The 14,270-nt window shown below is 38.9% G+C and overlaps 1 protein-coding gene across 1 annotated transcript in view; it reads right to left on the reverse strand.

Annotated features, from left to right (window-relative positions):
- Nucleotides 1–12,401: 12,401 nt before the first annotated feature.
- Nucleotides 12,402–14,270, reverse strand: part of LOC145776078 (uncharacterized) — a 39,331-nt gene continuing 37,462 nt past the window's right edge. Inside the window, exons 55-57 of the mRNA XM_082587482.1 lie at nt 14,067–14,264; nt 13,782–13,952; nt 12,402–12,745 (exon numbers count right to left, since the gene is read on the reverse strand). Of these exons, the coding sequence (XP_082443608.1) occupies nt 12,402–12,745; nt 13,782–13,952; nt 14,067–14,264 (713 nt within the window). The remainder of the gene's footprint in view (nt 12,746–13,781; nt 13,953–14,066; nt 14,265–14,270) is intronic.

Here is a 14,270-nt window from a genome sequence, read left to right on the forward strand (position 1 = left end):
TTAAAATGGATACCCTGGCTGGTCAGAAAGCTACTTGTGCTGACCTTGTCAAACTCAACATCCAGTCGTTAGAGACAGATGAACTGTTTTGTGATATAACTTCGGTGGTTAACCCAGCTTGGGCTGACGATGTTAAAACTTTACCGCATAAACAAGATTTAAATGGTTTCCGTCATTTTCATGACGTGAATATGTTTCATTTGAATGATTGTAGTACTGTAGATGTACTGATTGGAAACAACAACGCTTATTTGATGTGTGCAAAAAAAGAGCGTGTTGGTGAAAATCGTAGTGAACCACATGCTTTGCTCACTCCTCTCGGTTGGTTGGCTTGTGGTGGTAAGTCACCCTTAGATGAAAGCGTTGCTAAAGTGTGCAGAGTGCAGACGTCTTCAGAGTCGGATGTCATCTCTGGCTTTCAGCGTAAAATTGAGTCTCGTAATATGGAAATAGCAGACCTGAATAAAGTCATTCAGGATTTGACGTTGCAAAATGAAACCTGTGAATTGTCTCGCAATGATAAGTTGGCTAGAGAACTTGTTGAACCGAATATTGAGTTGAAAGATGGTCGATTTGAGATACCTGTTCCGTTGAAGGAAGATATTGATCTACCTAACAATTTTGTGTTGGCGTCAGATAGAGTTGCTGCTTTAAGGAAGAAGGCTTTAAAACAACCTGAACTTCGTGATTTCCTTACTGACACCATGAAAAATCTTAAATCAAATGGCTATATTGAGCGTACTGGTGAAGCAGGAAATGTCAAGGGATTTGAATGGTATTTACCATACTTTGTTACGTCACAATTAAAAAAGCGCATTGTTTACGATAGCAAGTCTGAATTTCGAGGAACTTGTGTTAATGATGTAATGTTTTCGGGTCCTGACTTGTTAAACCCTCTGGTAGATGTCTTGGCTAGATTTCGGCTTGGTAGATTTAGTCTCATGGCTGATGTGACTAAATGCTTCTTTCAAATAAAGTTACCCGAGTTGATAGAATCAGCTGAATTTCACAACGCCCTGAGACAGAGAGAGATAAACTGGGAATTTATACCTCCGTATGCTCCGGCGCAAGGTGGCGCCTGGGAGGCAATGGTTAAACAATTTAAAATTGCATTTTTTCACATTTTGGACTCTTCAATACGTAAGCCCAGTTTTATTGAACTGCTTACGTACACCAGTAGTGCCGTTCGGATCGTGAACGAACGCCCTTTGGTACCTTTGAGTGACGACCCTAGGGATTTTACTGTCATCACCCCTGCCTCACTTTTGACCCCATACTTAGACCCATACTGTGCTGTTGGGCAACCACATGATCGTGACCAATTAAGAAGGGATTATCGGTTCAATTTGTCACTTTCTCAGCAGTTTTGGAGTAAATGGATCGATTTTTACTTGCCAGGTCTTCAGGGTCGGAAAAAATGGCTAAAAATGGCCGAGAATTTGGAGTCTGGTCAACTTGTAGTGGTAGGTTCTCTCCAGGACATTGGTAAACGTGGGAAGTATCAACTTGGGAGGGTGCATGAGGTAGTTCTACAAATTAGGAAAGGGAAGCCTGTGGTTCGTAGAGCTAAAGTTGCTCTCTGCAACTATGATGAGAGTACGGGGAAAGTGAAAGTAGACTATGTGTTGAGGGATATTTCGTGCCTCGCCCCCGTCAAGAACACCTAAGTGTTAGGGATTGAGCCTGGTTTTGTCTGCGGTGGCCGACACTTGTCTGAGCCCAGAACAGTCGGTTATTATCGCAACCATTGTATATAGCATCATTTTTTGCGTGTACCTACTACCTATGGTACCAATTTCATGTATCGTCGTGTTTATTCTTATTGCTGTTCATTCTTTGCATGCCCTTTGTATTTGCGTATTAACTTAAACGTGAGTGATTCAAACAATTTGTGTATCATGTGTTTTTATTCATTGGCTCACAATTGTCGTCAATTCTTTTTTAGTTATGCCATGTCAGACTGTCATAACTAGGGGCCGCTATGTTCCAGACGGTTGTTCGCCTGGTCAAACGTCATATAAAAACCGTTCAAGTCTACTGAATATTACGTCATGGAAATTCCTAAAACATGAGCCAAAATTGCGCCATCGTTCGTAAGACCTGTGTCAAACCTGTTGAAACCTGTTTAAACATGAAATGTTGCGTCGCGCCAACTGCTGGCGTGCCTTTGAGTTATCACAAATTTTTCTGATTCATTCTTGAAGTTGTTTGTTGGAAGTCGGTCGCACATTTAACTGGTTTATTTGGTGCTTGCTAGCTGGACAAACTCTCCGTCTTTTATCCAAGTAATCTGTATCGTAGTGACAGTTTTTAGAGGTGCAAGGCGTTGCATCTCGATTTCGATAGCGCGGGCTAATTTTACAGGAATACACTTATTGAATAGACGTTTCAAGGAGTGTTTCTTTTCGGTCACTACATGCAGACAAACGGATCCGGGAACTTTATGTTACAATTTTCCCACGAAGAGATTATGGTTTACCGCTGTGACCAGTGGCCACTAAACATAGATGTGGGCCCACTAACCTGGCTTTTGGAAGTGATAAATAGGACCTTGCGTGATTTAAGCTATTGAATATCGAGCTTCTGGAGCAATATTTACAACATTTTAGTCATTTCAAATAGCTGAAAGAACAATAAACAAGCTGAACTGAGTGGGCCCCTCAACGACGGTGACCCTCACCTCGTGGTACGAGGAACAGTTAATACAGCCCTGCTACCCATGACCACTTTTGAACAATAACATGTTTGCACTACACAATTATGACAACACTAAAAAAATCAACGTTTTTGAAGAGGGCATGGCCCATTGGCCCCCCTGGGTACGCCACTGGCTGAATTGTCACCAAAATGCATTGCTTCACATATGTCACATACCGTATTTACAAACAATAGGCTGCTAACAGAAAGAAAAAAATTATCGATTTTTGCCAAGTTCAGATTGCAATCCAAATCGCAATTGCAAAAACTGAAGTAAAACTTTGAAGCAAAAAATGAGGTACATTAAAAAAATAAGCGGATCTTGAAGCTGAATTTTTGAAGAAAAAATCCATATCAAGGAGAAAGCATTTTATTGCAGTTGTGTGATGAGGTTGATTGTAATATGCTCAGTCAAACGGAAAACCAACGTACTGTACTGTACTGTACTGTACACTGTACTGTAATAAGAGCCTACTTCAATGAAACGAAGTATGGTTAGCCTTTAAGGTGGGTTCAGTGTAACATTGTATGATATGTTTTTTAATTATGCTATGTTGCTCATAATTCAAATTCGATGCTAAAGTCGTTAAAGTGTTGTGCCTGTATTTTCAAAACTACTGAATTAATTTTGCATAGTTATTAATGCTAAAATGGATATTAAAATGCTATATTTGGTCAACCCTTTTATACAACTCTGAATCTTGGACAGTATCACAAAAATGGATAAACGGATCGATGCCTTCGAGCTCTGGTCATACAGGCAAATGTTAAAAATTTCATGGAAACAAAAGATTACTAACGATGAAGTATTATCCAAATTCAATTCAAGTAAAATTCTCTTACAAGTTACAAATAGTCAAAAGAAGAAAATTGAAGTATTTCGGACACACAATAAGGGAAAACTCGTTACAAAGATCATTAATAGAAGCAAAGATAAACGGTAAAAGAAACAAAGGCAGACCAAGAATGATTTGGACATCAAACATCACTAAATTGACAAAATTAACAATGGCGCATTGTATCCAACCAACCGTGACCTTCGCCATAACAAGTCGAAGGTGACGATCCAACCCTCAATACGAGGAAGGAACATAATGATGAGTTATTAAAATCTCATTTTGATTCCACAGCTACAAAACATGAAGCGAAAATTGTTCATAAGCTTATTGATGTCGTTGATGATGTTATGCTTATTGTTGATGAGACTATGTTTGATTCACGGTTTGGAACGAGACAATGGGTATCTGAATAAAAGACTATTGTATTAATAAACAAGCAAAAAAGCTAGAAGATCTAGCTTCAAGTGTATTTTTGCATTCTAACTAATAGTAATAGCCTATAGATTGTTCCTAACAAGCTACTGCACGTCTCCATGATGAATAACTTGGAGCTACTGTACGTCTCCATGACTTAAAAAAACTTATGCTTAATTTTGATGACTCTACGGTGTAGCTTCCATATGGATAAAAGTTATGTGTTTGATGTATTACTACCATGTACCGCACCAGTGGGCTACCTACCATGTACCGGCGGTGGGATGGCGCAACGGATAAGGCATTGGCTTTTCAATTATGCAAACCTGGTTTGACTCCCTTCTTCAGCTGGTTGTTGAAACATCGCTCACCTCTACCCAGGGTGTAATAAATTGGGTGGGCGTAGTTGCTGAAGTAAAGGCGGCCGAGAGAAAGGAACTGGCCACCCTACTCTCCTTAGTGCCGAAGGCTTAGTAGCCTACAATGAGAACCTTATCTTCTCATACCCGACACTTAAATCAAGTATGGGACCACGTTTACCTTTTTACCGCACCAGAATGGGAAGCTATACTAAAATGAACTTGCTTGATTGATTTATTTTTATTCACAGTTTGCGTTTTAGTTTTCAAAGCGCTTTGCATGCTGCCACTTAATGTCATTGTTTCTTACTCTTTGATTAATGGTTCAACCGTTCCCAGAAATAGAACCATTCAAAAGCGAGGTTCTTCAATGTACATGTAGTGCAGTCAGTGGCGTATCCTGGTTGATTTTCGTAGGCATGCAATGGAAGGAGGGTTATAGCCAGTGTAGGGGGGTCTGGGGGAATGCCCCCCCCAGGAAAATTTTGCAAATTTGCCTTAGGTTTTATAGATTTTCTTGCAATCTGAGCCTTACTTAGCTGATAATTGTTTGAGCTGTTTTGCAAAAAATGAAGTTTGGAACGCACCATGAATCCGATGTCTTAATTTTATATCTTTATCTTGCACTGCAGGAAAGCGGACTTGAAGCGTTATGCAGCGGTGTATGGCCTTCAGCCAGAGATAGCCTTCAGCATACACCCGACCCGTTTTCTTGATAATCTTTTAAACTACTGCGCTTAGGTCTCAAGTAAGTTTATATCATACTACCTACAGTAGAAAACCGCAAGGACTTAAACTATGAGGACCAAAAGAAAAAAGGCCAAACAAATGCCAATCGGAAAACTAAAAAAGACCAAGCGTTTAAACAAAAATAGTCCGGCCAAACACTTTTTAAAATTTCCAAATTTCTGAGATTTAGCCTTAAAAAAACAATCTGGCAACCCTGTCTCGAGATCGTGAATTTTGGTTTGCATGCAATTTCAAATCTGCATGCCTTGGTTCCATTTGCACCACGCTGTTGTAAAAGAGCGGCGAATAGGCAAATTGTATTATCAACGCATCCTGAGCTCGTCTCAGCATGCAGAGTTGCCAGGGTCAGCAAAGTTTCCAAATTTTGAACACGAACAGTTGTTTCGAATATTGAAATTAAGAGAGCGAGGTGGTTCTGCTATTAACGTTTTCAATTTCTACGCATAAATTCGTTGCTTCTGAAAGATTTCTGATTTCATCAGAATTGTAAGGCATGCAGTGCATGCCTTGCATGCATGGAGAATACGCCACTCAGTGCAGTTAAATGTCTAAACTTAAAATTTAAATGAGAAAGTATGTCATTGTCATACGCACAAAGTGTGAATATTGTCGACATTACTTTCTTGAACAATCGTCTGCCAACGACTGCGCTGGTTCAATACGAAAAATTTGACATACTTCTGTTTAAAAAACGTAATCAAACGGAAACTTTTAATCAATTTATTTTACAACTTTTGTATGTTTTGACATGGCGGGAAAAATATAATGATGGAATTGAGATGGAATGATGAAAGATTGTCTTCCATCCCATCATCCAAATCTTCCATCCCTTTCCATCCTTGACATTTTCTATCTTCAATTCCAAAATGTGCCTTCTATTCCATTTGATCTTCTATTTCATTCCATCTTATTCCGTTCCTATAGGATTCAACACACCAGGAATACTCTCATTACACTGGCCGACACAATTTTTGGTGCCGGCAGTTTTTGAACTGATTTAGACTAACTTAGGAGCGCTGATTCCGAAAATGCAATCAGTTTTTCTCCATCAGATCAACTTTTTAAGTTATAGTGATTTAGAATTTTTTACAATTGCTCTACAAAGTAGCACAAATACAATACTTTTAATCAGTGATGTAAGCGCATACAAAAAATATTGACGCCATCAGCGTAAACGCAAACGTTCGAAAAACCATACGCCGTATGCGTCAACGTAACTTGTAAAAAAAGTTGACGGCGTCAGCGTCAGCGCATACACTAGCGTAAACTCATTTTGTTTGCTAGGTGCCAAACATTCACACGGTATAAACTACTCGAAACAAACAAGTTTTATTTTGAGTTTCCACGAAGATACACAAGCATCTGAAAGTGTTCATCTGACATTTTGCTGTGTTTTGGTTCCAATATGTCTTTGCCCATTGAAAACATTCTTTCAACTGCAACGCTGAAAGGTATTGGCGTGTTGTAGGGAAAAAAAGACATTAAAAAGTATGCGTTGACGCTATGCGCTAAAAAAACGCGAAAACTTTACGGCGTAGCCTCAAGCACAAACTATCCAAAAAAATGTGGCGCAAGCGTTAGCGTAAACAAAAAACGCCGCAAGTATGCGACGTAGAATTTGCGGCGTATACGTACATCTCTGGTTTTAATGTTGTCATTATGGGATTATAACCTTTATTGTTACTAAACAAACAATGAAAGCAGACAATGCCAAGACAATTGTTTTCTGTGTTAAATGCTAGTAGGTGCAAATCAAGACAGCATGGTGCTTTTTTTGTGGGAAATCTAGCGCGCTTATGGCTATGACATCTAGAAGACGTTGTCTCAAATATATAATCACTTTTGCTACATCTGTGGTGATTACACACAAGAACCTAACAGAAAACCACTCGATGATTTTGTAAAGCGTGCTTATTTTGCTTTCTTTAAAGTGAAGTTGGGGGATCAAGATAAGTCTTGGGCTTCCCACATTGTTTTCAAAATTTGCAAAGAACATTTACGTCAATGGACAAACAAACGAAGAAAAAGATTAGGGTCAAAATAGTAGGGTCAAAATAGGAAATTCCTATGGGCTAACCCGAAAAAAATCGCAAGAAAACGTTTTATTGGTTTTTCCTTTGGCCTAACTTCAATAAATTCCCAAAGCTTGCGATATATGCTCCTGCAACTTCTAGTTGGAAAAGACACCCGCAAGGAGCAGGCAAGTATTGGCCACTCAATAATTCAAGCAGTTCGCCCAAGAACTGTCGTAGCTCCTTTACAGCTGGGACTTGCTGTACAGACGCACCAGCATTATCGCTCCAGGTTCCTCATTGCTAGCCTATCTGCCATGGGTTATTGCTCTTCCTATTCTGAAGTCCAACGCTTTGAGGAAAATGCAGCATCCGCAGTTGCTCCGGATATCCTTGGTGGACAGGCAACCATAGGAGATACAATGCTCCTGTTTGCTGCTGACAATGTTGACCACAACATGTGACTTTAGATGGGAATGATTGCTGCTGCTATCCCTGGCAGGCAGGTCTGCTATACAATTGGTAGACAAAAATCGGGTGATCTCAAAGTCATATATGAGACAAAAGTCCCAATTAAAGAATACCGTTTCGCCAAGTACGCACGACGCAGTAACATCAAGTTCAGAACGTTACCAAATCTGCGTGAAGCTGACCGCAGAACTGATTTGCTGTGGGAGTTGTCACTCAAATTTAATGTAAAAGTTCCGAACTGGCAAGGAATGATGAACACAATGTACAGTAGGCGTGAACATCCAGGTCAATCGTCTGTTCCCTTTCTACCAATAATCGATATGTACCCCGGCGACAAAACATGTATTCTATCCACACTTGACTTCATCTGCAAGCTCGCAACAAGGCACAGCATTCCACCTGTTATAACTTTTAATTACCCTTTGTTTTGGAAGGCTTCTAAAATTGTTGATGAAGTTAAAGACTCTCCACTGAAGGATATTGTCTTGATACTTAGTAGTTTCTATACACTCATGAATCTGTTGGATGCCATCGGGACATTGATGGAGGGAAGTGCACTGAAGGAAGTACTAGAAACAATTTATGGCGAGAATGCTGTGGTACACATGATGAAGGGAAACACTGTGCAGCGTGCGCTTCGAGGACATCTCCTAGTAGACCAGTGTCTCACCAACTAAATTGTCTCAGAGATCATTGAATGTGACCCAGAGTTTGAGATTTGCCTGCTTTAACTTGAGCAATTATACAGTCCAACTGAGGAAGGCATTATAGATGTCGCCACATTATCCAGATCAGCGTGCATTGATATGCTTGCTTGTTCAGTTGCCGCAAAGAAATGCGAGTTGTCTGAAACTTCGAAAACTAGCAAGCTTTGGTTGAACTATCAGCGAATGTTGGGAATTGTCCGAGAACTTATCGAGGCCTATTGCACTGGATCATAGGAAATGCATCTCCATGCCGTATCCGACTGTCTGCCAATATTTGCTGCCGCGGGTCACCCAAATTATCTGAAGTCAGCTTACCTATATCTCCAAACGATGACTGTTTTAAAGATTGAACACCTTGATGCATAGCCGTAGGAGAGTAAAAAATTTTGGGGGGGCGAACAAAATTTGCCCAAATTTTCCAAACTTTGCCCAAATTTTGCCTTTGCAAACATATTGTGAAAAACACAATATTACTCACAACCTCTGAGATAGTGTAGTCTAAGAACTCCACAATCATCAACTTGGCAGTGTACAAAAACACAGGCAGCAAAACAAGGCTGAATTAACTTTAAACTAAATAAACCATCAAATTGAAATAAGTCATCAAATTCAAAAAACATTCATCAACTTGGCAGTGTACTATAAAAACACAGGCAGCAAAACAAGGCTGAATTAACTTTACACTTAATAAACCATCAAATTGAAATAATTTTCTTGTGGCACAAAAATATGTATATATATATATATATACAGGCCTAACTGGATTCAACAACAAATTAAACTGAGAATTCAACAATAACTGGACAGCAGTGGCTAAATATCCATGCCCTCAGATCATTTCAAAATCTCAAGACTCAAGGTTCGTAAATTTGCATTGAAAAAATCTAAAATGACAACCTATTTACTCATCAAACTAAAGTAACATTACTTACTCCATGCTACTTAAAACCTTGCAACCTGAAAAGAATTCGACAATTTATCATACTATGAGCATCAAATTTGCACCTTTGAAAAAAGCTAAGTTGCTATTAATTAGTATGAATATTGATCTCATTACAGTGAAGTTGTAGCCAATGTTTTTTCATTAACATCATTACCAAGATATTTTAAGTTCATGATGAAGCAACTACTGAAATCGTAGGCACTGAACTAAAACAACTCATAGGCCTATCCTATAGGTAATAGTTTCAAACTCAATCCTTGCCAGAAAATACAGACAACATCATCAATATCATACTATCTACATTGCCCGATATATTAACTGCATGAATTGGATGCCAAAACAACATAACACTTGCTTGTATATTTGATCATTGATTGCTATAATACTGTGTCATTCATGGTAAATAGCTGAGCATATCAACCCTAGGACCAGTAAACACAAACAGCAGTTAATACAAAAAATTCTTTTTATAGAAAACAATTCAACTGTAGCCCACAAAAACATGAAATCAAACACTGGAAAATTCACAGGTACTAAAACGAAGCTTAACATTCTCCACAAATTGCAACATACCAAATACAATATTTTCCAAAATTGAAGATGGCACTGTTTACATTCATGGGAAAATTTTAATGTATGTCATACAAAATATTACACTATAACAATATACAAAGTTTTTAAACTGGTAAGATGTTCAAAACTCATGGTAAGATTGATTCTCTCAATAACTGGACATTTTTACAAATAAATTTATTAGTAGAATAGATAAAGAAGCAAAAAACCTCATAAGATTACCAGTACAAAGCAGGGTTTCAAAATTCCACCAATGAAGAAATGTGTATATCCTAATGATTATTAGTAATAGCTTACCTCTGCCTTCTTATTGCATTATTTTACATTTTGCAGATATGATATATCATATATATACTAAATCGAAGCTTAATATTCTGCCCAAATTGCAATATACCAAATACAAAAGTTTTAAAATTGATGACACTACATTTAACATTTAAAAAAAATGTTAATGTATTTCATACAAAATGCAACACTATAAACAAATTCCTAAACTAGAAAGATTTTGAAAACTCATGGTAAGATTGATTTGCCCAATAACTGAACATTTTTGCCCAAATATTTTTACAAATAAATAGGCTATCATACATTAGTAGAATATAGAGAAAGAAGCAAAAAACCTCATAAGATTACCAGTACAAAGCAGGGTTTCAAAATTCCACCAGCGAAAAAATGTACCGTAGTGTATATCCTAATTCCAAATGAACTTCAGTGATAAGCTTACCGGTACCTCTGCTTGCTAATTGCATTTTTTTACATTGACACTCTGCAGATATATACTGAATCGTGAATCGAAGCTTAACATTCTGCCCAAATTGCAATATAACAAATACAAAAGTTCCAAAATTGATGACACTACATTTAACATTTAAAGAAAAATGTTAATGTATATATTACATACAAAATGCACATAAAGTAATAAGCAAAAACCTCATAAGGTTATTAGCAGGCTACCCAGCAAGCTTAGAAATCTCACCTGTGAAGAAATGCAGCCTATGTACATGCTGGTGAATATCGGTACTAATAAGCTTAACTTTGCTTGCCAATTATGTTCTCTAAACTGGTAAAATGTCGAAATATCATAAGATTGATTTGCCCAAATAAGTGCAGATTTTTGCCCAAATTCGCGGCGTTTTTTTTTCAGCGGGGGAGCGACCGCCCCCCCATCTCCTACGGCTATGCTTTGATGTGTTCCAGATGTTCATGCAAGGATACCATGTCATTCGGCGAAGTGACAAATTGCGGCCATCTGGACGATGTCGTCTCCTGTATCATCTGCCTACAATTGTGCTATGCAAGAATTTTGTGAGATGAGGTATACAAGCAGTGAACAGCACAAAGAGGAAACTTCAGCAAAAATTTCAAGGGACACAGTAGATCGGACTAAACTGGCTACTATACACTCGAACTCTATAGCCAATTTAAAGATGAGATCACACTGCGCAATATTATTACTGGGATGAACGCTGACGTGAATGTACACAAGCTTTTTGCTGTTGGTATGGAAACCATTGCCAAAATGGAGGGCCAGTTGATATTTTCGTATTCACATATAATAGACGGAACACAAAGGTGAAAACATTGGTATCAGCGAAGGCAGTCAAGGTTGCAGATGAGCGAATGATAGAACCATCACTCCTGTTTCAGAGGTTTATGGTTATGTCGCAGTCTGGAGATCTTACGAACTCTGCCCATGTCCACCAAATTTGTGTGAAGCTCAAAATCCATTACGCATTACGCAAGCCAGACAAACATGCACGGCTGGAAGCAATACGGAACTATGCCGCTTCTGTGGAAAATGCTGTTCTTCGGACTGCACCAAAGACGGAGAGCACTACGTCCTAGATGGGGGTTCTCTCCTACATCGACTGAAATGGACAGAAGAATGCACATATAGTTCAATTGTGGATGATTACGCATTTTTCACAACTGGGTTGTACATAGTAAAGCAACTGTCGTTTTCGATGGATATCGAGGGCCCAGTCCAAAGGATAACGCACCCCAAAGACGGAAGATATCTGCTGCTAGAAAGGTCAATGTGACCGAATCTACCAAATTTGTTGGGAAGAAGCAAGACTTCCTGTCAAATTATGCCAACAAGCAGTCACTCGTTGATATGATAGCAACTCGACTAAAACAGTATGACTGTTATGTTGTGCAAGTAGAAGGGGATGCAGATGTAGACATAGTAGGCTACGAGCAACGGTAGATTCATCGAAACAGAAAACCACCACGCTCATTGGAGAGGATACAGATCTCCTCATTCTGCTTCTCTACTATGGTGATGTAGACTGTAAAGATCTGTACTTCCGAACAGGCAAGAGGAAGCCAACTATCTACAACATCAGAGTTCTGAAAGATTTACTTGGGGACTAGGTCTGCACTGACCTGTTGTTTGTTCATGCATTTACAGGCTGTGATACATCTTCCAGAATCTTTGGCGTTGGAAAAAAATCAGTGTTTCAAACAGTTATCAAGGGAGCTCTGTATTGCGATCGTGCTCAAATACGTTTTGTGCACCACACTAGAAAGTGGTGGATGTAAGGCTGTAGTATCACTATTTAATGGGACAACATCTGACTCTCTCGCATCATTACGTTATGGCTACTTTTTCAAAAAAGTTGTGACAATCAATGTTAAACATCTCCGCATCGTAGAGGAGGCACCCCTTTGTTGCAACGAGATGACCATCTCGGATAACATTTTTCAACATCATCTTCATCATCGTGACGGCCGGGTGATACAAGGGGCGAATCAGTTATTTTAATTAGGCTCACATTTGATGTATCTAATTCCGAGATTTCAATTCCATTATTTGAATGGTGGTCAGCTGGAGGATCAGGAGTGCCTGGGCATGGAGCGATATCGCGAAGTGAAATAGTCGCTTCCCTACCATTGGAATAACGTACATTCGCATAAGTTGGATTAACATCAAGCAATTCGACTTCGTCCACAAATGGAGCGCTCTTATCAGTGCGAACTGTGATATATTAGAATCTTAATTGTTAAGTTGAAAACCCTATTCTAAACGAGACATGCGCAGAACATCTAACTGGCATTATGTTGAGAGACTTGTATTGTGAGGACATATTGTAAACCAATGTATCCGTCTTGCTCAATACATTACACGAACAAAACGTTTGAGATATACTTTTTCAGGAACAGTCATCCACGAGGGAAGCGATTCTCCAGTGCATGACCGTCGCTGAAAATTAAAAAAGCGTTCATGTGGAATACAATTTGTGGATGTGCAAATAAGCGATCGAATAGAATGCAGGGCGTTGTCTAATAAAGTTTCCCAGCGCGATAACGGGACTTGACCAGTTTTTAGAGCTAATTGGACGGTTTTTCAAACTGTGCCTACAGTTCCTTTCAACTTGCCCATTTCCTGATTGATGATGGTAGATGCTTGATTTACTCGATGCAGTTCGACGTTTTGTCAGATACTGTTTGAACTGCGTCGAGGTAAATGCCGATCCATTGTCGGAACTCGTATCACAGAGGTTGTTGTCATGTCCTTACAGGGAAAGGCAAAAGGGAAGCGTGAATATTCTTCGATCACTACCAACAGGTACTCATTATTCGTTGCTGATTAAATGCGCCATGAAAGACTGCATTACCACAACGAAAATCACTATTGTTGCGTTGTGCTCAATGAAAGCGACTGGCTCGAACGACAGTTATCACCATGTGCACTAATCAAGTTAATGATATGTCTGCTTTTAGTAAAAAATTGTTTTGTTATTTTGATGTGACTAGGCAGGCAACTTTTATTTTTAAAAGTGTAAAAATATATATTCTTCTGTAGCCTAATGAGTTAGTTATCGAATCTTTGCTTATGCTTGGTGATTGATTTTTTTTAAAGAAGTTAAAACATGAACGCCAATACTTGCTTATTCACTCAAACATGATGTGATCAGTTGATCTGATGAAGGATATTGTCAAGCTAAATGTTTCGTCTTTTTACAACATGTTTGAATTGTTTGGTTTTATTTAAGCAAACAAAAATAAACTACTTGTACCACCACATTCTTGACAATTGCCCCATCGTCCTGCTGCATATTCCTTTTCATAGGAACACCATGGAGTCACTCCGTGATCCACAGTTGTGCATCGGTTGTATGAGATTCCTTCGTAAGTGAATGGGAAGTGACATGGCTCGAGTCCATTTCCGCAAATGTGATTACCTAAATAAGTACTCAACATTACTACAAGTTCTGAATAGTTCATTATTTTGGGTTAATATGAAGCAAAGCTTGTTTTTACAAACAAATGCTCAACAAAAATGTCAATATACTCACGATTGTAACATATCGGAGGTGCAGCAGACCATGTTCCGTCATTCTGGCATGTTACAGTCAATTGGTCTGAAGTTTGATCTGCCATTATGTACAAGTCTGATGCGCAAGTGTACTTCAATTTCTCGCCAACACCCAGCGTTGGGCTTGTTGTCGATGAGACTATGTTGGAATCAAGGTTTGGTACAAGACAATGGATACCTAAAT

This window comes from Aplidium turbinatum, chromosome 8 (assembly GCF_918807975.1).
Source record: "Aplidium turbinatum chromosome 8, kaAplTurb1.1, whole genome shotgun sequence".
Classification (NCBI taxonomy): domain Eukaryota; kingdom Metazoa; phylum Chordata; class Ascidiacea; order Aplousobranchia; family Polyclinidae; genus Aplidium; species Aplidium turbinatum.